The following is a 23628-nucleotide window of genomic DNA, read 5'->3' as shown; positions in this document are numbered from 1 at the left end:
AGTTCAGTTCAGTTGAACAGACATTTATTCTGAGTCAGATCTGTCTGGGGATATTAAGACAATACAAATATATAAAAAACCCCGAAATAATATAAAATAAAATATGAAAATACACAATATGAAGTACAAAAGTAAAATAAGCCTTTTTTAAAAGAGAAAGATGAATATCTTGGAGGTGAGTGGTGTGAGATTGGGAACCATGCAGTAAAAGTGGTAGTCTGGGAGGCAGCTGGGTAGCTCAGTGGATTGAGAGCCAGGCCTAGAGATGGGAGGTCCTAGGTTCAAATCTGGCCTCAGACACTTCCCAGCTGTGTGACCCTGGGCAAGTCACTTGACCCCCATTGCCTAACCCTCACTACTCTTCCGCCTTGAAGCCAATACACAGTATTGACTCCAAGACAGAAGGTAAGGGTTTTAAAAAAAAGGTGATAGTCTGACCTTACTTTATGAATGTGGAAACTGAGGTCTGGAGAAAAGAAACAACTTGTCTAATGTCATATAGATAATAACCGACTCATGTGGATTAAATCTATATCCTCTGAATTCAAACCCAGTACTCTTTCCATTGTGCTATGTGACATAATTGTCTAGGAGCTCATGAACGTGTATAGATTCAACTTCCAGCTCTGGGATAATGCCTTGTTGTTTTCTGGAAAAGTGTGGCGGTACCTGCGTAAATCCTTTTTATGAGGGAAAGCCAAAACTGGTCGATTGCTTGAGTTTGTGAGTTCTGAGCTGCATTAAGGCTAAAGCTAATCAACTGTCTGCACCACATCTGTGTATGATTGTAGTTCTGTCCTAAGCAAGATAGGAAAATCTAGTCTCAAAAAAAAGCAAAAAAAAATTGTGCAATGAAAGAAATAGTGCTACAATGATGAAAATTTAACAAATTTAATAAGCATATTTTAAATGCCTACTTTGCGTGTGTTTGCCACTAGTGGGCCCTAGGTAATAATTCAAAGCAATAAAGTTTTTGAATTCAAAGGGACCTTCAAGGTCATAGTCCAACCCCATCATTTTATAGATGGGGAAACCGAGACCTGCGGAGTTTAAATAATCACATGAATAGCACAAAGCAGAGATGAGATTAGAATTTATGCCTTCTATGTCTCACCAAATTACTATCACTGAGAGAATAATGGCCTGACCCCTGGTAGGAATCAACATTATAGAATGTCAGGGTGGTCTTCTCGTTTCCAGAGAAGACACATGTTTAAAGTCAATGAGTTAGCGACAGTCAAGAGTAGAGAAATTTTGTTTTTCTTCCAGCTTAATGTTTCACTCCCCCAAACTTGAGATTAAAATGCTTTCCTGGTTAATATTTATTCAGGCAGCTGGGGCTTCATTAATAAGAAGTGACTCCTGGATTTTCAATAAATTTTCGAGAATCAGATCATGTTAGATTCCTACACTAAAATAATTATACAAGTTTTTAGATACTGTCCTTTTGAGTGATGCCCAGGCTTCTTGGTGCCAGGATATAACAATGCTTCCTTATCATCCATTAAGAATTTTTTTCTTTGTGCTTCAATCACAGTGTCTTTTCCATAGTATTTAATAATAGGTAGCATTTATATAGAGCTTTAAGGTTAGCAGAATGTTTAACAAACTCCTTTTATCCTCACAACTTGTCAACTGTGGGAAGTAGGTGCTATTATTTATATCCATTTTACAGGTGAGGAAACTGATGCTGACTTAAGTGACTTGTACAGGGTCACACAGCTATTAAGTCTCTGAAACTGAATTTGAACTAATGATTTTGTGCCTCCAGGCATAGCATGTTATCCACTGCCCCCATCTATCTGCCTGGAATAATAATACTAGATAGCATTTATATAGTACCTAATAGGTATCAGACACTTTGCAAAATGCTTCAAAATATCCTCTCTTTGATTATCACAAAAAACTCTGTGAGGTAGGTGATTTTATTTTCCTCATTTTGTAGTTGAGGAAACTAAGGCAAGCAGTGGTTAAGTGACTTGCCCAAGGTGACATAGCTAGGAAGTATCTTGGGCTGGATTTGAATTTAGGTCTTCCTAATGCCATACTGAGCAACCTTGTTGTTGTTTGGTTGTGTCTAATTATTCATGACCCCATGGACCATTCTGTCCATGAGGTTTTCTTGGCAAAGATATTGGAGTGGTTTGCCATTTCCTTTTCCAGTGGATTAAGACAAAAAGAAGCTAAGTGATTTGCCCAGGGTCACATAGCTAGGAAGTGTTTAAGGCCAAATTTCAACTCAGGTCTTCCTGACTCAAGACCTAGAACTGTACCCACTGAACCACTTAGCTACCTACAAACCTGTATTTGTCTCAGTTTCCTAATATGGATGAATAGGTAAAACCTTTGGCTCTGGATGAAGTGGTGATATTTGATTTTATTTGAGTATCAAATTCATGGCATCTAGGAGGTATAGTGGGCAGAACACTGCACTTGTCAGGAAAATTTGGCTTTTATAGCTGCTTGACACTGGGAATATTACTTAATTTATCTGTGCCTCAGTTTCATCATCTGAAAAATGGGGATAATAGAAAAATGAAGATAACACTGAACTTGTCAGGAAAATTTGGGTTTTATAGCTGCTTCACACTGGGAATGTTACTTAATTTATCTGTGCCTTAGTTCCATTATCTGAAAAATGAGGTTAATAGAAGCCATAAACTCTGTCCTGCAGGGTTCTTGTGAGACCAATAGTGTATGTAAAGCACTTTGTACCCTCAAGGCGTTATATAAAATGCTAGTTTTTATAGGCTACAGTTGATAGATAGTATTGAACTGGTTTAGTTTCCTGGGAAGCTTTGGCCTTGTAATAGGATGAGGGGGAATTTTACAAGATAAAAAGCCTTTCTCAGATTATTATTGTTAACTGACATCTCTAGAGCACATTAAGATGTTATTGCTGCTTAGTCGTTCCAGTTGTGTCCAAGTCTGTGACTCCATTTAGGGTTTTCTTGGCAAAGACACTTCCATAGTTTGCCATTTCTTTCTCCAGCTCATTGTACAGCTGAGGAATCTGAGGCAAATGGGATTGAATGACCTGGTGGCCCAGGGTCACACAGCTAATAAGAATCCAAGACTGGATTTAAACTCAGGTCTTCTCAACTCCAAGCCTGGTGCGCTATCCACTGGGTAACCTAGCATGCAAAAAACACTTTATGTACAATATATGATTTCATCCTCCATGGCTCAGTTACCTTTTCAGAAGCAGATGCAGCAAATGTAATTAAAATGAGAATGCTCACAATAATGCTTTCTGTAATTGAATAAAAATGAAAATATAAAAAAATTCCACAGAGAGGTGGTTGAATAATCAGGTCAAGAGAGTTGTGTATTGCAGTTCTCTTCCTGACAGCTTTGATAGGGTATTCTTTGGGATTCTCTGCCCGCTGAAGGTCCTTTCATTTGTCACATACCTGTATAAAACAGACAGTTTAAATGACCTGCAGGCCTTTTGCCAAATTTCATGTCTGATCTTTTCTTGACAGGATCCTTGAGCTAGATCTGATTGTCAGAGATGAAGACGGAAATATTTTGGATCCTGATAAAACCAGTGTCATCAGCCTGTTCCATGCACATGAGGAAGCCACAGATAAAATCACTGAGCGCATCAAAGAAGAAATGGTTTGTGTTCCCTAAGTGGGTCTCAGTTTCAAAGGGAGGAACAATACATCTTCATTTTAGTACACTAGTATATGAAAGCTGGAATGGACTTTTGTGAGGAGCTAGTACCTCCCACCCTTCATTTTAGTTAGGGAGAAACAAATCCTGAGAAGAAAATGAATTTCCCAAATCCCTACATGAAGTCTTGAAGAGAACCAAAATTAGAACCCAGCTCTTCTGAGTCTAAAGAACAGACTAGGTTTTTAATTATTGAGGGTGTTACCTGTACTATGCTAATATGATAAATAATGATATCATGTATTTTCTTAACATTTTTTTTCTTCAAAAGCTCTTTCATGTAGAATCTTAGATTTAGAGATGAAAGAGACCTTCAAGTTCATGGGGCCCACCACCCTCATTTTCTAGTTGAGGAAACTGATGCCTTGGGAAAATTAAGAAACATGACTAAGGTCATATGGGTAACAAATTATTCTATTATTTTATCTTATTTTAATAATCATTCAAGAAGTGCTGTGTAGCTACTATTAGCAGCACTTAAAAAAGGGGGAAAATGAAGCCCCCAGAGTTGAGATGTCTTAACTAAGGTTACGCAGCCTTTTAGTAAGAAAGCTATGACTTCCATCCCAGACTTCTTCCCATTTCCCTGTACTGCCTGTCTGTTGTTATTAAGAGGTAGAAAGCTAACTTTCCTTATCCTTCTCTCTTCTCTCCTCTGTGATGGACAGTCTAAGGATCAACCAGATTATGGAATATATTCCCGGATCTCCTCCTCCCCGACACACAGCCTCTATGTCTTTGTAAGGAACTTTGTATGCCGAATTGGAGAGGATGCTGAACTATTCATGTCACTCTATGATCCCAACAAGCAAATGGTCATAAGGTGGGTAGATCTTAAGAATATACTGTCTCAATGGTCTCCCTGTGATTCAGGGACAGGTGAGATGATAATCTGAATAGAAGACAGTATGTATGGTACAGTGGGAAAATCACTCACATGGGAGTCCAAAGACCTGGTTTCAAATCTGATCTCTGATCCTTCTACCTCTGTAACTATGGTCAAGTTACTTAATCTTTATGTGCCTTAGTTTCTATATATGTAAAAATGAGAGATGGCCTCTGAGGTACTTTCCAGACATACATCTCTTATCTTTTATGTCTATTGCACATCCCTCAAGTACAATGCACATGTATTCCATTTTTCCTCACCCCCAGGGATGGCAAAAATGACTGCTTACTTATCTCTCCTATAATACCCTCAGAAGCCTTTTTTTTTGCATGCAGTTAAGACTCACAACTTCCTGTCAGCCAAGCTCAAGGTATTCCGTGATAAAGAGTCCTAAAAATGATGAGGTGAGCGCAGCCCTGCCTCCTGAGCATTGTTAGAATATCTCCTAGCTGCACTGACAAGGGTGATGGCTCTACAATCCCATATGCATGATTGATCACCAAAGCTAAGCGCCATGCATTGGAGCAATGGATCAGTCTGATGGCAGCTTGGCTCCCTGATGTGCCACTTGGTATGATGTGCTTGACAGGGCGTATTTGAGTGATGCCTCTGAGTATGCCAAAGACATACTGCCCTCTCTGGGGAAAGATGAGCAAGGAGGAAGAGAAGGGTGAAAGTGTGAGGAGAAGATGGAAGAAAACTTCATACATCAATCTGAACTTGGTTGTCTAAACTTTACTTAAAGGCATCTTCTCCTCCATACTTTCCTGGCCATGTCTGGCATGTCAGTGTGATATGTTTTAATTAAAAAGAAAAAAAAACAAAATCACTCTTTTGGATGATATGGATTATTTAGAATTTGGCTGGGATTGACCTGTCATCTTTGAGATGAAACACGGGCAGCTTCTACAAGTCTCCCAATGGGATTTTGGTTTAAGAAACAGGAAGGTAACATTTCCTAAAAGTGAAGAAGATGGTGGCAGGACTTGGCAGGATAAGTCCTCATGTTTAGAAGGAGGCAATGATAAATCTATTTCTTCTGGTTGTATTTGAATAAAGAAACTGGGGACTGTTGGACTATAGACTATAATAAAATACTATTTTCTTTCAAATATGGGTAATAGTTCTCATCCTCTTCCTCTGTGCCCAATAAATGTTGATATAATTAGAACTTCTTTAGGAGCCATGCCTCATGATCATCTGGAGGTGATCCTGGATACTCAAAGACTTTGTCATTATATTATAAACTCTTTTAGATTTTACCATGCTAAAAAGACTTTGAGTGTCATCCCAAATTAGTATATTGCCTGAGTACCAGTTCACTTAAATGTGAAGTATCTCAGTGTTAGTTGTTCATTAGATGATGAATTCTTTGGCAATAGCAATTAATGAAACAAAGAAAAATTAAAAATGGCATTTAAAAATGGATCTATACAGATCCCTTTTCCTTCCATAGTAAGTATAAAGGAATGGAAGAAAAAGTGACTTCAAGATTTTAAGTGACTTATCCATGCCAAACATCTAAGAACAATGGAGATTTAGGCTGCTTATCAATATTAACTTAGCTTTTGGCATTCTAAATGTAATCTTTCTCCCTAAGCCTCATTTTCCTCATTTGTAAAATGATCATATTGGTTTCAATGACCTCTAAAATCCCTTCCAACTCTAAAATTAATGACTAGATGATCTTTGTTCAGTGACCAACAAATCACATGATTGAAGAACTAAACTATATCAGCATAGCATTTCATAATAAACTAAATTGGGGCAGCTGGGTAGCTCAGTGGACTGAGAGTCAGGCCGAGAGACAGGAGGTCCTAGGTTCAAACCCGGCCTCAGCCACTTCCCAGCTGTGTGACCCTGGGCAAGTCACTTGACCCCCACTGCCCACCCTTACCAATCTTCCACCTATGAGACAATGCACCGAAGTACAAGGGTTTAAAAAAAAAACAAACAAAAAAACCCATAATAAACTAAATTGGAATGTACCAGAAATTTGTTGGTAAGGGGCAGCTGGGTAGCTCAGTGGAGTGAGAGTCAGGCCTAGAGACAGGAGGTCCTAGGTTCAAACCCAGCCTCAGCCACTTCCCAGCTGTGTGACCCTGGGCAAGTCACTTGACCCCCATTGCCCACCCTTACCAATCTTCCACCTATGAGACAATACACCGAAGTACAAGGGTTTAAAAAAAAAAAGAAATTTGTTGGTAAATAGGAAGATGACTCCTAGATTCTCCTAAAGGGAAACAAAGATGCTAAAGATTTGGCTTTATCATATGCCCAAAGACAATATAAAGCATCACATGATGAACTATTTGGTTATCTCATCTTACAGTACTTAAGAATATCATAAGCAAAAAAAAAAAGTGTGTGATGAAGATAGCTGAAGATCATTGTAGCCTATGCATTTGAAGAAAGGCATTTTATACAAAAATTGACAAGTTTCTCCAATTCAGGTTAGCATATAATTTGATATTTGTCATTTTAAAGCAAAGTGAGTTAAGAGGAGGATGAGGATGAAAAGGGTATTGGGAATGTTACTTATTTAAGAAATAAAAGAAACTGAAGACATGTAGACTAGTCAAAAGTCTTTTTAATGGGTAATTTGAATACTTTCTTCAAGAAGAGATTTGGAAGGAACTGAGCCCACACAGTAAGCATTAAGTAATATAAGAAAAAAAGAAATTGACTATCTTAATATCTATAATTGTAATAAGAATAGTTCATATTTATATAGTGCTTTAAAGTTCAAAAAGTTATTTTCATCCATTATCTTGTTTTTTTCTCATGATGACCCTGTAAATTAGGTGCTATCTCCATTTTAAGGAGAAGAAACTAGCTTGGATAAGTTCTATGATTTGCCTGAAAGTCACAAAACTAATGAGTTAGGATTTGGACTGAGGTCTTCCCTACTCTGGATTTAGCAATTGCTCTATTATGCTATTTTGCCTTCTCACCATCTTAAAAGACAAAAAAAATTAGTTGTATCAGAATCAATTCAATTTGTATAGCACATTTACTAATTTGAACAAAGTTCCAAACCAATTTCAAAATGGAAGAAAGATATTGATGAAAAGACCTTGGGTTAAGATTAAAATACTCTGGAGACTACATATAAATTTATAATTATTTATTAAATAAGTTAAAAGAGCCAAATGTGGCTGGCTATTTCTCTTCCCAAGCCTCCTTATCTAGCAAGCATTTTCCTGAAGCCTGTGTGATATCTCCCTATAGACATGTCTCCACTCCCTGTGATTTCTTATTCATTAAGAGAGAGATTTCTTCCCTCCACCCAAATTTATGTATTCAGTGATGTCACTTTCTAGAGTCTCTATGATTGGCTGGACTTGATATCACTCTGGGTCACAGACCAGGCTTCCTGATGCTGAGCCACCAGTGACAAGAGGCAAGTATCTTCTTGGTGCCAGAAAGCCACGAAGCTTCTGGCATCCTCCCAAAGTGCACATGCGTCTCCCTTATACAGATAAGTCTCAGGCCTTGACCTTCATATAATCAAAAAGTGTGGTTATTGGAACCTCAAAAGAATAGGAATTCAGACTAGTAAATGCTTACACGAGCAAAAATTGCAGCAGCTCTGACTTGACTTTTGACTAGCAAGATATTAATGCCCTAAGAATGGGAGATGGTAAAGACAAAGATAGTGACCTTAATTTTCACACCTTGCAGCAAAAGTTTTACCAATATAAAGCAGTTGCCACAACAAGGAGGCCAAAAGAACTTGGAAACTTAGCTAAAAACACTTAATCTTCTTGCCAAGCTGAGATACATGTCAACAGAGGACATTATTTTAAAAAGCAAACTATTTGTAAAATGTTATGGAGAAGTATTACTGAAGATAAGAAGCAGTATCACATAAAATAATGAAAAGCAGTAGAGAGGAAAACAAGATTACATAAAATTGTATTAAAATCCTTCATCCCAGGAACATTCATAAAGGAAACTGGTAGAAGAACAATAAACAGAAGGAAAACAGAACAAATTTATTAGCATTGTCTCTATAACAATTTATTTCCATGATTAATGAAGTAGAATCATGACAATGGAGTCCTTTTATCCTCATTTGTGATGTTCCATAAAAGGAAGTAAAATGACATTTAAAAAGACAAAATCTAGAAAAGGAGCAAGTCCAGACTACATGTAAAACAAGGAAAATTGTACTGGAGGTAACAAAATTTGGAAAGTATCAAGGAAAATTTTATAAATCATTTAATGTGCAGGGCAATAGCAAAAGACTGATGACAATACTCCCTCCAAAAGGAAGTAAAGAAGACATCAATACTTGTTCACCTATATGCCAACTTTGTTATCTTTATACTCTCCTTTTATTTATTTATTTGTTTGTTCATTCATTCACTCATTCATTCATTTATGTATTCACTCATTTATTTATTTATCTATTTCCTCATTTTTAATTTATTTTTGTTCATCCATTCATTCATTTGTTTAGTTATTTTTAAATGTTTGCCTTCTATTTTAGAATCAATACTTGTTCCAAGGCAAAAGAGTGGTAAGGGCTAAGCAGTTGGAGTTAAGTGTCTTTCCCAGGGTCATACAACTAGGAAATGTCTGAGGCCAGATTTAAACCTGGGACCTCCTGTCTCCAGGTCTGGCTCTATATTCACTGAGCCACCTAGCTGCACATACACCCCTTTTTGGGTAAGAATATCAATTTATTGATCAGGTTAGCATTTAAATAATAAACTAATAGGTCAATGATCTTCTTGACCAAAGATGATCTTTATGTTATGCTTATGAAAATGTTTGTACTCATGCATTGAGGATGGTCTTAAAGAAAATATGAGGAAAAAATAGGTGGGCTTTAGCAAATGATTTTCTTTAGCAATTCACATCTTTTAAATTATCACACAGTTGACTGAAAGGTGCAGAGAATGCAAGATCCTTCTGCATTTGTTTGCTTATTGTGCTTTTCTTAAGAAATCAACCTCAAAATCCATTTAGGAAAAACTAAATGTTTGAAAAATATCAACCATCTATGACATTCAGTTAGAGGGAAGGGAACAAGCATTTATTAAATACCTATGTGAAAAGCACTCTGCTAAGCAATTTATAAATATTATCTTGTTTGATTCTCCTAACCTTGAAAGGTTATCTTTCAGCACTTTTGTTATCTCCATTTGCAAATGAGGTAACTGAGGCAGGCAGAAGTTAAGAGACTTGCCCAGGGTCACACAGATAGTAACTGCTTGAGGCTGGATTTGAATTCAAATCTTCTTGACTGCAGGTCTAGTATTCTATCCAGTGTACCACTAGCTATGCTTAGGGACCATCTGGCACAGGTACCACTGATGGATAATGAGCTGATTCTGGATTTGAATCAGAGGAAGAAAGTAGGCCATACTGTCATGGAGAAAGTATGCAGGGATTGAAAGAATTTTAAGCTACTTCCAAGCCAAAAATATATTAAAAATATGGATATTTTTCCAATGATGTTGTATGATTGAGGGACATGGAATGCCAAAACTTACTCACAGCACCTGTCCCTTCAGTAGAAGGTCATCAGACATCAGGGGAGGGGTTGAATTGGTGCTGACATATCCCCCATGGGGTTGGAATACTTTGCAGAAGCCTTGTCTTAGCTTCTACCCTGTAGCTGCAGCTGTTTTCTGATCACTCGATTAAGTTTTCCTGACTGTGAATAGATGAGACCAACCTGGCCTTTTAAATTGCTTTTCTTATTTATGACCATATTTTCTCTAGAAGAAAATTGCCAGTGTTTACTACTTAGACCTGACTGGTTCAGTCACCAAGGGGCTTGCTACATCCAATGAAAAATTTTAGAAAATGTGTCATCCAAGGCATATAGGGATGGAGGAATCAAGTAGAAAGAAGACATTTTGGTTTAAATCTGCCTGCAACTTTAGTTTGCTGAGGAGTGCAGCAGGCACTTTATTTTATTTTATTTTTAAAATAAAACCCTTATCTTCTGTCTTAGAGTCAGTACTGTGTATTGGCTCCAAGGCAGAAGAGTGGTAAGGGTGTCAAGTGACTTGCCCAGGGTCACTGCAGCAAGTACTTTAGCAGAAGACTTATCTTTAAAAAAACACAAAAAAAACCCCAAGAAGACACAAAGCTTAGGGTCATTCTATTTGGACTTGATTAGATTTCTAAGCGTTGAGCAACTTAAGGGCTGTGCCATCATTTGCTATTCCAAATGCAATGCTAATGAATCTGTTATGGGAGATGTTGGTGTTTTCATTTCTAGGGTAGAAGGAAGGTAAGGGTAAAGATATTAGGAAGAGAGAAGCACCACGCAGAAGTCAACTCTCAACAAGTCAAGTTAGCCAACATTTCTTAAGTGCTTTTCTATGTGCTAAGTACTGTGATAAATGCAATGGATATAAAGAACGGAAAATAAAAAGAAAAAAATAGTCCTAGTTGTCAAGGAGCTCACAGCCTAATGGGGGAGTAAAACATACAAACAAGATATATAGAGGAGAAATTGGAGATAACCTGAGGAGGAAAGTGCTAGCATTAAGGGGGTATGGAAGGGGCTTCTTGCAGAAGTTTTACTTAAAGTTAGCTTTACTTAGCTAGGGAAGCCAGAAGAGGAGTATAAGCAACAAAGAAAAATAATTCTTTTTTTGTGATTTGAAAATTTTTATTCAATTAATTAATTTAGAATATTTTTCTAGGGTTACATGATTCATGTTCTTTCCCTCTCCCACCTCCCATAGCCAACAATGATTCATGTTCTTTCTCTCCCCTCCAATCCATCCCCCTTCCCCCCTTCCCCCTGTAGCTGACGTGTATTTCCACTGGGTTTTATGTGTGTCATTGATCAAGACCTATTTCCACATTATTAATATTTGCATTAGGGTGATTGTTTAGAGTCTACATCTCCAATCATATCCCCATCCACCCATGTGATCAAGCAGCTACTTTTCTTTTGTGTTTCTACTCCCACAGTTCTTTCTCTGGCTGTGGATAGCGTTCTTTCTCATAAATGCCTCAGAGTTGTCCTGGATCATTGCATTTCTGCCAGTAGAGAAGTTTATTACATTCGATTGTGCCATGGTGTATCCATCTCTGCATATAATATTCTCCTGGTTCTGTTCTTTTCACTCAGCATCAGTTCCTAGAGGTTGTTCCATAAGAAAAATAGTTCTGCCCTCAAGGATCTTACATTCTAACAGGGGAAGAAAACATAGAAAATGGAACAGAAAATTATAGGGTGGGGAACAGGAGAGAAGAAGAGAGCTGGTACCTTTGCAGGGTCAGGGTAAAGTCTAGAGAGTCTGAAGAGGTAGGCTAACAAGTGAAGGACTGAGCAATCTGGACACAGCCTCCAAACGGAGACTCTATGAGAAATTCACCATTGGAAGTAAGGGAGCAAAGGAGTAGAGGGATCTTCCAGTGTGAAAAGGCAGCTAAAGAAACAGTGACAGAATTTAAGTGTCTTCCCTAGAATTATATAAGTAATCTAAGGCAAAGCATGGATTTGAATCCAGGGCCAGGCCCTCTGACTCCAAATCCAATGATCTGTCCTTTGTACTATTCTTCTTTTCTTCTGCAAGAGATACTGGTTATATTGCAGTAGCTTTTTTGTTTCTTTAAATTCAAGTCATAGTACCATAAGACAATAGATTTTGAACTAGCAACTTTAGAGACCATCAAGTATAACAGCATCATTTTACACATGAGGAGTCTTAGGAAGGACTGAAGTTGCCCAGGATTACATAGAAAGTTTTTTTTCTGTGCCTACCGCTGTGCCAGGTGCCCTATGTAAGACATGGACTCTGCCATTGAGGGTCTGACAAGCCTTACTGAAGGACAAGAACAATGTGTATAAAACAGAGAACAATATAACTGTACATGATTAAGTGTCAAAATGAGTGGTGGTGAGAACCCAAGAAGAGTTCTCAGAAGGCAGTTTTAAGTGACATGATCAGGAAAATAAAAATTACTTTTGTTTTCCAGTGAGAATTACTTGGTGCGATGGGGAAGTAAAGGCTTCCCAAAGGAAATTGAAATGCTGAACAACCTGAAGGTCGTCTTCACGGTGAGTGTTCCTCTCTCAGCACCCCAGGTAGTAAGCAGTGCCTCTGGTCCCTACCTGTGGGAGAGATGAAATTGGAAATGAGGCTGAGCAGGAAAGGAAGAGGTAAGAGTTTGTTAGCTGATCTTTATGAATGTGTTGTGAGGTCAGAGCCCTATCCTGAACAATGTGGGTAAATATGAAGAAGGAGCAAGATAATATCCCTCCTTCTAGCCTAATGGGGAAATGATACACACACACACACACACACACACAAATACATACATACGTATGCATACCCACATACATACTCCCTCAGATTCTAGCAGTCACATAGTCACCCCAAAAAGACATGTACCCCATTAAAGGTTAAAGAATATCTTTAAAAATTGCAAGGAGAGAACTAGAATTCTTGGGAAGTGGAATGTTTTAGTTCATTAAATTTTCTGGCCAAATCAGGGTTGATCAAAGACTATTTTTATTGTAATTTGGACTTATGCAATTTTGAACTAAATTCCTGATAAAGAGCTGTTTTTAAAATTTATTCTTTAATAAAGAAGGCAAAAGAAGTCAAGTCAAAATTCATCCCAATCTGTCTACCCTTAGACAATAGAAACCAGTGTTCAGAATGTTGGCCAAGAGGAGGTATAAGACAACCAGTGCTGAAAAGTCTGATGACATTCAATCTATTTCATTTGTCAAGCAAGGCCCAGAGATAGGAGGTCCTGGGTTCAAATTTGACCTCAGACACTTCTTATCTGTGTGGCCCTGGGCAAGTCACTTAACTCCCATTGCCTGGCCCTTACAGTTCTGCCTTGGAACCAATCCATGGTATTGGTTTTATGGCAGAAGGTTAAGTTTCAAAATAAAAGCACTTGCTATATGCTAGGTAATATACTAAGTGCTGGGGCCACAGAGACAAGCCAAAAACTTTGTCCCTACCTTCGAGGAGCTCATATTCTAATGGAAGAGACATGTAAAAACTACATGCATGCAAGATATGTATACAGTAGGCTGGAAATAGTCATAGAGTAAAGAGTATTAGCAGTGGAGCGAGGGACTGTGGGAATTTGATGAATTGAATGTTTGGATAGTTGGGCATTCTACATCTTAAACTGTGTAAGGGTTGAGAGGACCAACTGACAAGCTTGTTTGCTAATCATCATGCTGTCCAGCATTTTCTGAATCTCTAAATGCATAGATATGAAAACTTCCATTCCTCCAAGAAAAATGAAAAAATTCAGTGCCTAAAAGCCATTTATATTGGATTATTGCCTTTGATGATAGATTTTAGAAGGTGAACTTTCCAAAAAGAAGGAATGGAAGCAAAGTATTAGGGACAGTAAAAGGTAAGCTACTTGAGGACAGGAACTGTATCCCCTGCACCTAGAACAATGCCTGGCACTATAGAAACTTTATATTTCCTCCTTGGATTGAATTAAATGGAATTGCCCATGACTTCCATACCAATACTTTTGCCTTTTCCATATAATGGTCTGGGAATGTTATAAACCTGGAGTTACCTTCTGTAGGAACCATTGGGTTGGAAAATCTGCTTGCCTCATTGTGAACAGACTGATAGCTGTTTTGCATATATGAACAAGAGAAATCAGAGAGAGGAGCAGCCAGGAGGGTCGGTGGTGTGTGTTTTACTAAAGAGAAAGATTTGAGCCAGGAATGACCGCCATGCTAGATTAACCTGCTTTGCTTTACAATAATTTTCTAGCTATGTCCTATTAAGCATAATGTTTTCTGTTATGTTGCAATTAGGCTGGAATGGTGGTGATTTATTTTGTTTGTGCCTTCCTGAAAAATGGACTGTAGGAATAGCATAGTGTCATAGCTCCTAATTGCTTAGACAAAGTTTTCTTGGCATGTATGAATGGGCCCAGATTCTGTTTATCTATTATTAGTTAGAGTGGGCAGGATATTTATTTTCTTGATAAATATTAAAGTCCTGTGGGCTCTCCTGATTAAACCAGGAGACAGATGTTTAGTGTGTGAGAGAAGGACATGGGAATCAATCAGTTGTTCATTTTGTGGTGAATCAACTTGTGATTCGTCTTCTAAATGTAAACAAGGAGAGGACATCAGTAAATCAGTGCCAATTCCCACTGATGTGAAAATGATCCAACTCCCCTGGGATCTTACATGTTCCATTGTGTCTATTTTCTAGACTAAGTGGACTTAAGAACCTTATTTGGTAGTTCACAAGATTGAGAGATCTTGTGAAGTTATTGGAACATTCAATTCAGGGAGAAGGAGTGTAATCCTAAAGATGTGATTTTTTTTAAGTTCTGAGTATGAACATCTCTTGCAAGTGATGAGATGATAATTAGAATTTTTGGATCATAGATTCAGAGTTGGGGGGGATATTAGAGGTCATTGAGTCCAAATGCCTCATTTTGTTGTTTGGTTGTTTTTCAGTTGTATCTGACTCTTCATGACCCCACTTAGGGTTTTCTTGGCAAAGATGCTGGAGTGGTTTGACATTTCCTTCTCCAGCTCATTTCACAGATGAGGAAATTGAGGCAAACAGGGTTAAATGACTTGCTCAGGATCATACAATTAGTCAGTTCAGAAGCTTATTTGAACTCATCTTCATGATTCCAGTGACTCATTTTACAAATGAGAAAATATGTGCATAGAGGCCAACAGTTGTCACATAGCTAGTAACACTCTGAGACAGAACTTGGACACTGTGTTTTTCTGATCCCAGATCAAATGTTCTCTCCACTAAGCACACTGTTACTCAATTATGTTGACCTGATAGTTATGTTGAGACTTCACCAATTTTTCTTAGAGCTGATCCTTTCTAGAGTTCCTCTTTTAGCCTGAATCCGAGCTCCTTTCCCCCATCAAATCCTCAAGTTCTGACTTTTTCAATGGACAGTCACTAATCTCAAGTCACTTTTCTTTTGTTCTGCCTTTTCTGTGATGGGCAAGGAGGAACATTTATGGTTCATCAAAATTCTAAAACATATATCAAGCACCTACCTGAGGGGGAGTTCATTCACCTGGCAGCTCTCTTTAGCAATAAAAATTCTAAGGTTAAATCCTTATGACTATATTATGCCTGTTTGATACTTGAATAGATGCAGCAGTATAGTATGTCCCAAAAGTCTTAGTATAGTTCTAAGTTTTAATAACTTCAAAAGTTTAAAAATTTCAGAAATACAAGACACATCACTTAAAGGTTTACTTATTTGCATTTCTTTTGCACTTATTTAATTTTGTGAATTTTGGAGAATAATTTAAAAATTTAACTTTAACAAGATGGAGCATCTTATCATTATTCATTGCCCATGTGAGTTTCTAAATGATACTTTCTCAGGCCAGTAGATCAGTAGAGGAGGGACTCTTGCTCAGCTGCCTTAATCACTTGATCTATCTCCATTAGATCTTTTCTAGTCATGTTGTGCCAAAACCATAACATGTATCAAAACCTTCTTCTTTGGATGGTCTTTATATTATGATTGTAAATACAATTCTTTCAGTCACTGAGCAGCAGCAGTCTGAGGTTATTTTAAAATTTTTTTAATTGAGTATAGCACAAGCCAGTTATGGTGAATTTTAATTAGAAACATTTCAACATTTTAAACACTTAAATAACTAAACTTTAATTTAAAAAATAAATTTTTTTTGTAAATTTATTTATTTTTGAGAATTTGTATTTTTTGAAATTATTACAGCTTAAAGTTACACTGAGATTTTGGGGACTTCATATACATACAAATATACATACATATATACATTATATATATATGAATATGCATATGTGTATATAGGCATGGTCTCTGTCCTCAACAAATTTACAATCTAGTTGAGAACTCAAGATGAACAATACAATATGATGTATAATTTTATGACTCAGATGATTAATTATGTGGCAATAAACTATAAATTTTTCAAGAAAAAGGAAGGTTTTTTAGAAGAGGTGAAACCTGAACTGGGCCTTGAAGGATGGATAGGAGAGGAAAAAAAAAAGTATTCAAGGCTGGGAGAATGTCATTTCTTTAAGCAAAGAGCTGGGAATGACTATGACCAACTTATGTAGAAAACCAAAGGGAGAGTTGTGAGAGAGAAGGCATGTATTGGAGAGTAGTGGTAAATAAAATAAGATAAATAGAATTGAACCAGATCATGGGGGACCTTGGACATCAAGTGGCAAAATTTTTAGTTAATGTATTATGAAATGGAACTATTGAAAGTCTTTTGATGGGGGAAATGAAATAGTGAAAAATGAGCTTGGGGATAATTAATTTGACAGTGATTATCTGAATTGATTAGCGGGGAAGAGACTCTAGTCAGGGAGAACACAAAGAATGATTCTATAGTCATCTAGGACAACAGCAAGGAACACAGTAGTGTGGAATGAGGGAGAAGTGGTACATGCCAGTAACATTTCAAGGAAAATCTCCCAAGAGTAGCTTCTTAGATTATATAACTCTCTCAGTTCTTAGTGCCTGTTTGGAAGATCTGCTGGAGTTATTTGACATACATAGCTTAAAAGTTAAGGGAGGTTATTTAGACTGGAGGGCAATTTGCTTTAAACTATGTGTTTTTGTGGTTTTCCTTTTTTACTTTGTTCGTATCCATAGAACAAGTGAATCTTCTGTGTTTCTCATTCTTGTTTTTCAGCCCAAAGCACATAATCTAACTAGGCAGGGGAAAGATTGTGGGAGTGATGTTTGTGGGTCATTTTTTTTTTTCCATTTTAACATTTTTTTTTGCAGCGACCTGATTTTATTTAATTAATTAATTTAGAACATTTCCCCATGATTACAAGATTCACATTCTTTCCCTCTCCTCTCCCAACCCCTCCCATAGCCGATGCACAATTCCACTGGGTTTTATATGTGTCATTGATCAAGACCTATTTCCATATTATTGATATTTGCACTAGGTGATCGTTTGGAGCAGGGATCGGCAATGTATGGCTCTTGAGCCATATCTGGCTCTTTTGAGGGTCTTTCTGCAGGAGCCATAAAGTCAATTTTTTTTCAGGCGCTGTTACAGGAGCGCGCACTGTGAGCACTGTACGGCTCTCATGAAATTCCATTTTTAAAAATGTGGCATTTATGGCTCTCATGGCCAAAAAGGTTGCTGACCCCTGGTTTGGAGTCTACATCTCCAGTCATATCCCCATCAACCCATGTGGTCACACAGTTGTTTTTCTTCTATGTTTCTACTCCCACAGTTCTTCCTCTGGATGTGGATAGCATCTTTCTCATAAGTCCCTCAGAATTGTCCTGGTCATTGCATTGCTGCTAGTAGAGAAGTCCATTACATTCTATTGTGCCACAGTGTATCCCTGTCTGTGTATAAGATTCTCCTGGTTCTGTTCCTTTTGCTCTGCATCAATTCCTGGAGGTCATTCCAGTTCTAATGGAATTCCTCCAGTTCATTATTCCTTTGAGCACAATAGTATTCCATCATCAGCATATACCACAATTTGTTCAGCCCTTCCCCAACTGAAGGGCTTACCCTCGTTTTCCAGTTTTTTGCCACCACAAAAAGCGTGGCTATAAATATTTTTGTACAAGTCTTTTTCCTTATTATACCTTTGGGGTATTAATCCAGCTGGTAAGGCTGGATAAAAAGGCAGACAGTCTTTTAGCAATCTTTGGATGTAGTTCCAAATTTCCATCCAGAATGGTTGGATCAATTCACAACTCCACCAGCAATGCATTAATGTCCCAATTTTGTGTGGGTCATTTTAATAACAACATTTAAGAGGGATTGTTGTAGAGCTAGGATTGCTTTGTGAAGGGAGGCCACTTTTGTCCCCATTTGGGGGTAATAGGGTCTTAGGGAGGGAAGCACCAGATGTTTACACAAAGACTGTAAGCTTTGTGAATTTTGAAGAATAATTTTCAAATATTAATTTAAAATGGGAGAAGTCACACAATTGGGTAATAGGTAGAATCTAATGACATGGATTTATAAGTTATAAGAATATAAGCCCTAGGGTAGAGAAGCTTGACCATTCCATGGGCCTTATTGTCTGTTCTTAGAATATCCATTCCACATACTTGCCATCATAGGCAGATTGGGAGGAGCTGCTATTTTTATCCCTTTTCTCTGAAATGATCTGGCAGTCTATTATTTTCTTCTGTACCTGGCGTGGGTATTGCTAGCATGGGAGCCAACACATGTAAAGATTTTTTTTTTAAATGAGGACTGAAATAGTTGTTCTCAGGTTTGTTTTCTGATTCTAGAATTGGTTTGATTTAAGTCAAGCCAATTCAAGTCAGTTCTCCTTATCAATTCAATTAAATCTCATTATGGTGAAAAAATCCATTTGCCATCTTTCATTAAGCAGCACCCACTGTGTGCAAAGGGAGAGGTCACACAATTGAGTAATAGAGAGAATTTAATGAAATGAATTCATTAAATCTTTACTATGTGTTCATCACTGTGCCAGGAAGGAACTAGGAATGCATATACAAAATCAAGCCTATTCCTGCCCTCAAGGAACACAGATTTTAAAGGGTTAGGGCAGACAATACATATAAGGGAGTGTAGCAAGGAGAAGCAGCTATGGTCAGAGAGTCATAAAGGCGGTGAATGGTACAATAAGGTAGTCAGTTGATAGGTTCTTTCCTGTGGCAATATATTGCTTGTTTATAGAGTAGGATAGAGGATCAGCCTCAAAGTTAGGAAGATCTGATTTCAAGTTCTACTTCAGATTCAGAGTCTATATAACCTGGGGAGAAATCACTTAACCTCTCAGAGCCTCCAGAAAATTCTCTTAGACTCTAAATTGCCAAACAGTTCCAAATATGTATTGGTGGAAGGTGTTTCCTCATAGAAAGTTCCCATACTTATGAAATAACAGGTCTCAGTCAAACAAACAAATTAATATCTGATTTGCTTGGTGTTGGGGATGCAAACATGGGAAAAAATGACACTGCCCTTCAGGAGGTTATATTCCACTGGAGAATACATTATGGACACAGATAAACAGAAAACAAAGTAGGATGTGAAAATGGCGATATTAAAGGAGAAATGCAGACAAAATACATTAGTATCCATAAGGATTTATATCTACTATGTGCAAGGCACTGTGCTAGGTTCTCAGGATACAGAAAGAAAAAAAATCCTTGCTTTCTAGAAGCTTACACTCTACTAAAAATAATAGTTGATAATTGACATAGCACGTTATACAGTTTACAGAACATTTCCCATATATTTCTGAGGCTTTTCTAACAACATTATAATGTGGTCTGGGTATTACCATTTCCATTTTATAGATGAAGAAACTAAGGCTCAAAGATGCTAAGAACTTGCCTATGGTCATGCAGCTAATAAGTGCCAGCTGCGGTATTTGAACCCAGATCTTCATGACTTTGGACCTAGTACTCTATCCACTCTGCCAGGGGTCTACAGAATGGGAGCTGAGTTCCCCTTGTGGGTCTTAGGGTCCACAAGCAAAAAAAGTTTGGAGGCTTCTGCCTTGATACCCAGAAATATTTTGTTGTTTTATTTTTTGGAGTGTGGAACAAAGGAAGATGTATCCCATCCCATCCTCCCTGAGATAGCAAATCCCTGGGGGTTTGTCTTCTTCAATCAACCACACCTGTCCTTATAGCCCATTCTACTCCTTTCCTCCACTGTGCAAACTCCTAATTTCCATCTCTAGGAAACAGGTATTAGTCCCTCAAAGCACTTATTAATACCTGGGCACCAACACTGGCAACTTCTCAGGTATCACTGAAAAATCTCTTACTCCTCAGCATTTTTACCCCCAGGCCCACAGTAGCTGTGCCTCTTGGTTGGATTCTGCATTCAGAATAGGAGGAGTTCTGCACCCCAAAAGCCTAGCCTCTCCTTTTTTCATTGTGCACTCGATAGACAGACATGAATGAGTTGTGATCTCCAGCCTTGATGTCATTATATTATCTTTCCTCCCAAATCCACCCCTTTCCCAAATTGCTTTATTGATCTTAATGACTGTAACACTCTTTTAGGCATTTATGCTCACAATCTCATTGTTATCTTTGACTTCTCACTCACTGGTTTGGTGCATATCTGACCGGTCGTCCAATCTGTCAAATTTACCTTCACATCTCTCATTTCTATCTCCTCTCCATTCATGTGACTACTACCCTAGCTCCAACCCTCATTACTTCTTTCTGGGTTATTGCAATAATCTTCTGACTGGTATTTCTGCTTTAAGCCTTTCCCCTTTCCAATCCATGCTCCACATGACTTCCAAAGAGAGATTTTTTCCCCTGCTTTAGAGGAATTTTCTTTTTCTTTTTTTTTCCAAGTTCAATTTGAATTTTTAATTAATTAATTAATTAAGAACATTTTCCCATGGTTACAGGATTCATGTTCTATTCCTCTCCTCCCCCACTCCCTCCCATAGATGATGCAAAGTTCCACGGGGTCAAAGAGAGTTTTCTAAAGAGCAGGTCTACTCAATAAACTCTAATAGTCTCTGTTATCTGTAGGAACAGATATTATTTCATCTTTACTTATCTTTTAAAAAGTTATGTTTTTCATTTAAGTTTAAAATATATGTATACTTAGCATAGCAGTACTTTAATATAATTTATAAATAATATTTCCATATTAATTTTTAAAATTGATGGGTCCGCAATCAAAAAAAGTTTGGAGGCTGTTGTGCAGTACCACCAGGGAACTTATCATCTACTCTAGATGTCATAACTGAATTGTTTCAGAATTGCAATGTTCCTCAAAAGTGGAGCAGGCGACCTGAGAACTGTGGAAATTTTAGGTTTGTGAGAAAGTTGATCAGCTGGAAAGGTGCCTCCCCCCAAGATTTTCTGAATTTTTTTTCCTTCTTCTTCTTCCTGTTTTCCCCATAGGGATGCCAAGCAATAGTGAAACTGATAGGTAGCTCAGAAAGATCTCTTAGCCCTTAGAGTTTGTGTATTAGGAGTCCCTGTTCAACATGGTCTCTTCTACTTCCTGCCTGAGTGGAAAGAATTTATGTTGAATCTAGGCTGTTTCATTCAGTCCTCTTTTCAAGTCTCAACTTCTTAATCTATAGAATGGGGATGAATCTACCTTGTATAGCACTAGAGGGATAATGTCCATAAAGAACTATGCCTGAACTGGAAATAATCATCACTTCTTCCTTTCTTCCTTTCTTTGGGGGTTTCTATTAGATACACAAAGTGTAACCTCTTAGCTTTTGTTGAAATAATGAGACATAAAAATGATTGTATTATAACTGTTTATTTCTTGCCCTACAGGATCTAGGGAACAAAGATCTCAACAGGGATAAAATTTATTTAATTTGTCAAACTGTCCGAGTTGGGAGGATGGATCTCAAGGATACTAATTTAAAGAAATGTACTCAGGGATTGAGGCGGCCATTTGGGGTGGCAGGTAACTATGAACATATATCTGGAAGGTTTAATCTTGTTTCTTTCAGTAAATTGTTCTTTTTTCTCTTGATGTTCATTTTATGTAGCTGAATTTAAAAAAGTTATTTCTCCTATTTTCAGCTAGGAATACTTTAATATCTGGATTTCTGATGACTAAATCAAAGTAACTGGTGACCTAGTCTCATTTTGCGATGAATAATTGGGCACAGATGTCTAAAAATTGAGGGATGAGGGTAAGCTGAAGTCTGAATAGTTATCTGCTCCTCTCTGGGGCTTATGGGGAGGAGAGATGATCCTGGAAGTATGTAATTGTGAACAAATCATTAAAAGTAATATCCAAGATAAGAGGTTAAAGAAAGATTCTCCTCCCAGCTAAACTCCTGATGAAAATGGGAATTGAGAAGATTAGTTGGAATATCTGGGAAAGGAGATAATTCCAAATAACAGGGTGGACTTTAAATAATTTTTCAGGCTTTGTTTGAGCCAACAAAGTGGTAAAACTATCCTATTCTCTAGTGATCTGACATTGATTAGAAGGCTGGGTTGTGGAAAGAGCATTGACCTGGGGGGATGAGGGGACCTGAATTCCAGCTTTGGCTCCTCCACCAACTCCCTATGTGACTTGGGGAAAGTTCATAACTCCATTAAGCCTTTGCTTTCTCATCTGAAAAAAATGAGAGAGCTGCAAGACTGTGTGACCAATAAGATGCTACTCTAACATTTTATGCTCTCTTCTCTAACTTACTTCTGGATAGTCAACCACTGGGATCATATTTTTCCTCTTTCAGGAATATGGGTTCCTTGCCCTACTGAAAAGTCAGCAGCACCATGGTCAAAGATATATTTTTTTTCCCCTTTGGCTCTTGGCTTTACTCTCTAGACAGGCATTTCTTCTTGTTTCTACCTGCAGAACCAAAGGCTCTATGCATAATAAAGCATCAGCCAATTCCCAAACAAGTATATTAAAGCTCTCTGGCAGGGACAGAGCTTTGCCTTAGAGAACCTAGGTCCTTCTCATTACTTATGCCTCCCATCTGTCCTCCTGTTTATTTTCTTCTTCTTTTGGAGAATTCCTGGATTTTAGAAAGATATCAAGAATCAACTGTTCCATAGAAGCTAACATTCAAAACAGAATCCTGGCCTTTTGGGGCAGATGCCCATCATGTTCTGCTACCATTATGGTTATCTGTCCATCTAGCTGCGTCTTGATACTAATTATCCTTATTTTTTCTCTTTGCATATGCTCTGACTCTGGCTTATCTCCCTAATCATGATTCCCAGCTTTGTCTTGTTCTTGATAAGCTTTCTCATCCTTCGAGGCTTGTTTCATTTTGGTTCTGTCTATTTGTTCCATATGGTTTTCCTTTCCCTGCCTCCACCTTGGCACAATTTCATACACTGATATTTCTTGCTCTTCTAGTTATGGATATAACAGACATCATCAAGGGGAAAGCAGAAAGTGATGAAGAGAAGCAGCATTTCATCCCTTTTCATCCGTAAGAGATCACAAGTTTATTATCTTTTGTTCTCATAACATAAACCAAACTATCATCAATCTCATTTCACTTTGATTACCCATGGCAGCACATTTCTGAGACCTGGAGGGCCCTTGGTATGATGGGACAAACACTGATCTTGGAGTTATAAGACATAGATTCTAGTTTTAGTTCTACCGCGTACTATCT

At 37.7% G+C, this 23628-nt stretch overlaps 1 protein-coding gene across 1 annotated transcript in view; it reads left to right on the top strand.

The window, feature by feature from the left end:
* Positions 1-23628, top strand: part of DOCK2 (dedicator of cytokinesis 2) — a 562271-nt gene that overhangs the window by 51700 nt on the left and 486943 nt on the right. The window contains exons 7-11 of the mRNA XM_044659840.1: positions 3486-3621; positions 4347-4501; positions 12524-12605; positions 21809-21944; positions 23364-23439. Coding sequence (XP_044515775.1) covers positions 3486-3621; positions 4347-4501; positions 12524-12605; positions 21809-21944; positions 23364-23439 — 585 coding nt within the window. The remainder of the gene's footprint in view (positions 1-3485; positions 3622-4346; positions 4502-12523; positions 12606-21808; positions 21945-23363; positions 23440-23628) is intronic.

Source organism: Gracilinanus agilis, chromosome 2 (assembly GCF_016433145.1).
Source record: "Gracilinanus agilis isolate LMUSP501 chromosome 2, AgileGrace, whole genome shotgun sequence".
NCBI classification, from domain to species: domain Eukaryota; kingdom Metazoa; phylum Chordata; class Mammalia; order Didelphimorphia; family Didelphidae; genus Gracilinanus; species Gracilinanus agilis.
Note: the sequence above shows the minus strand (reverse complement) of the source record. Positions and strands in the feature narration are given on the sequence as shown.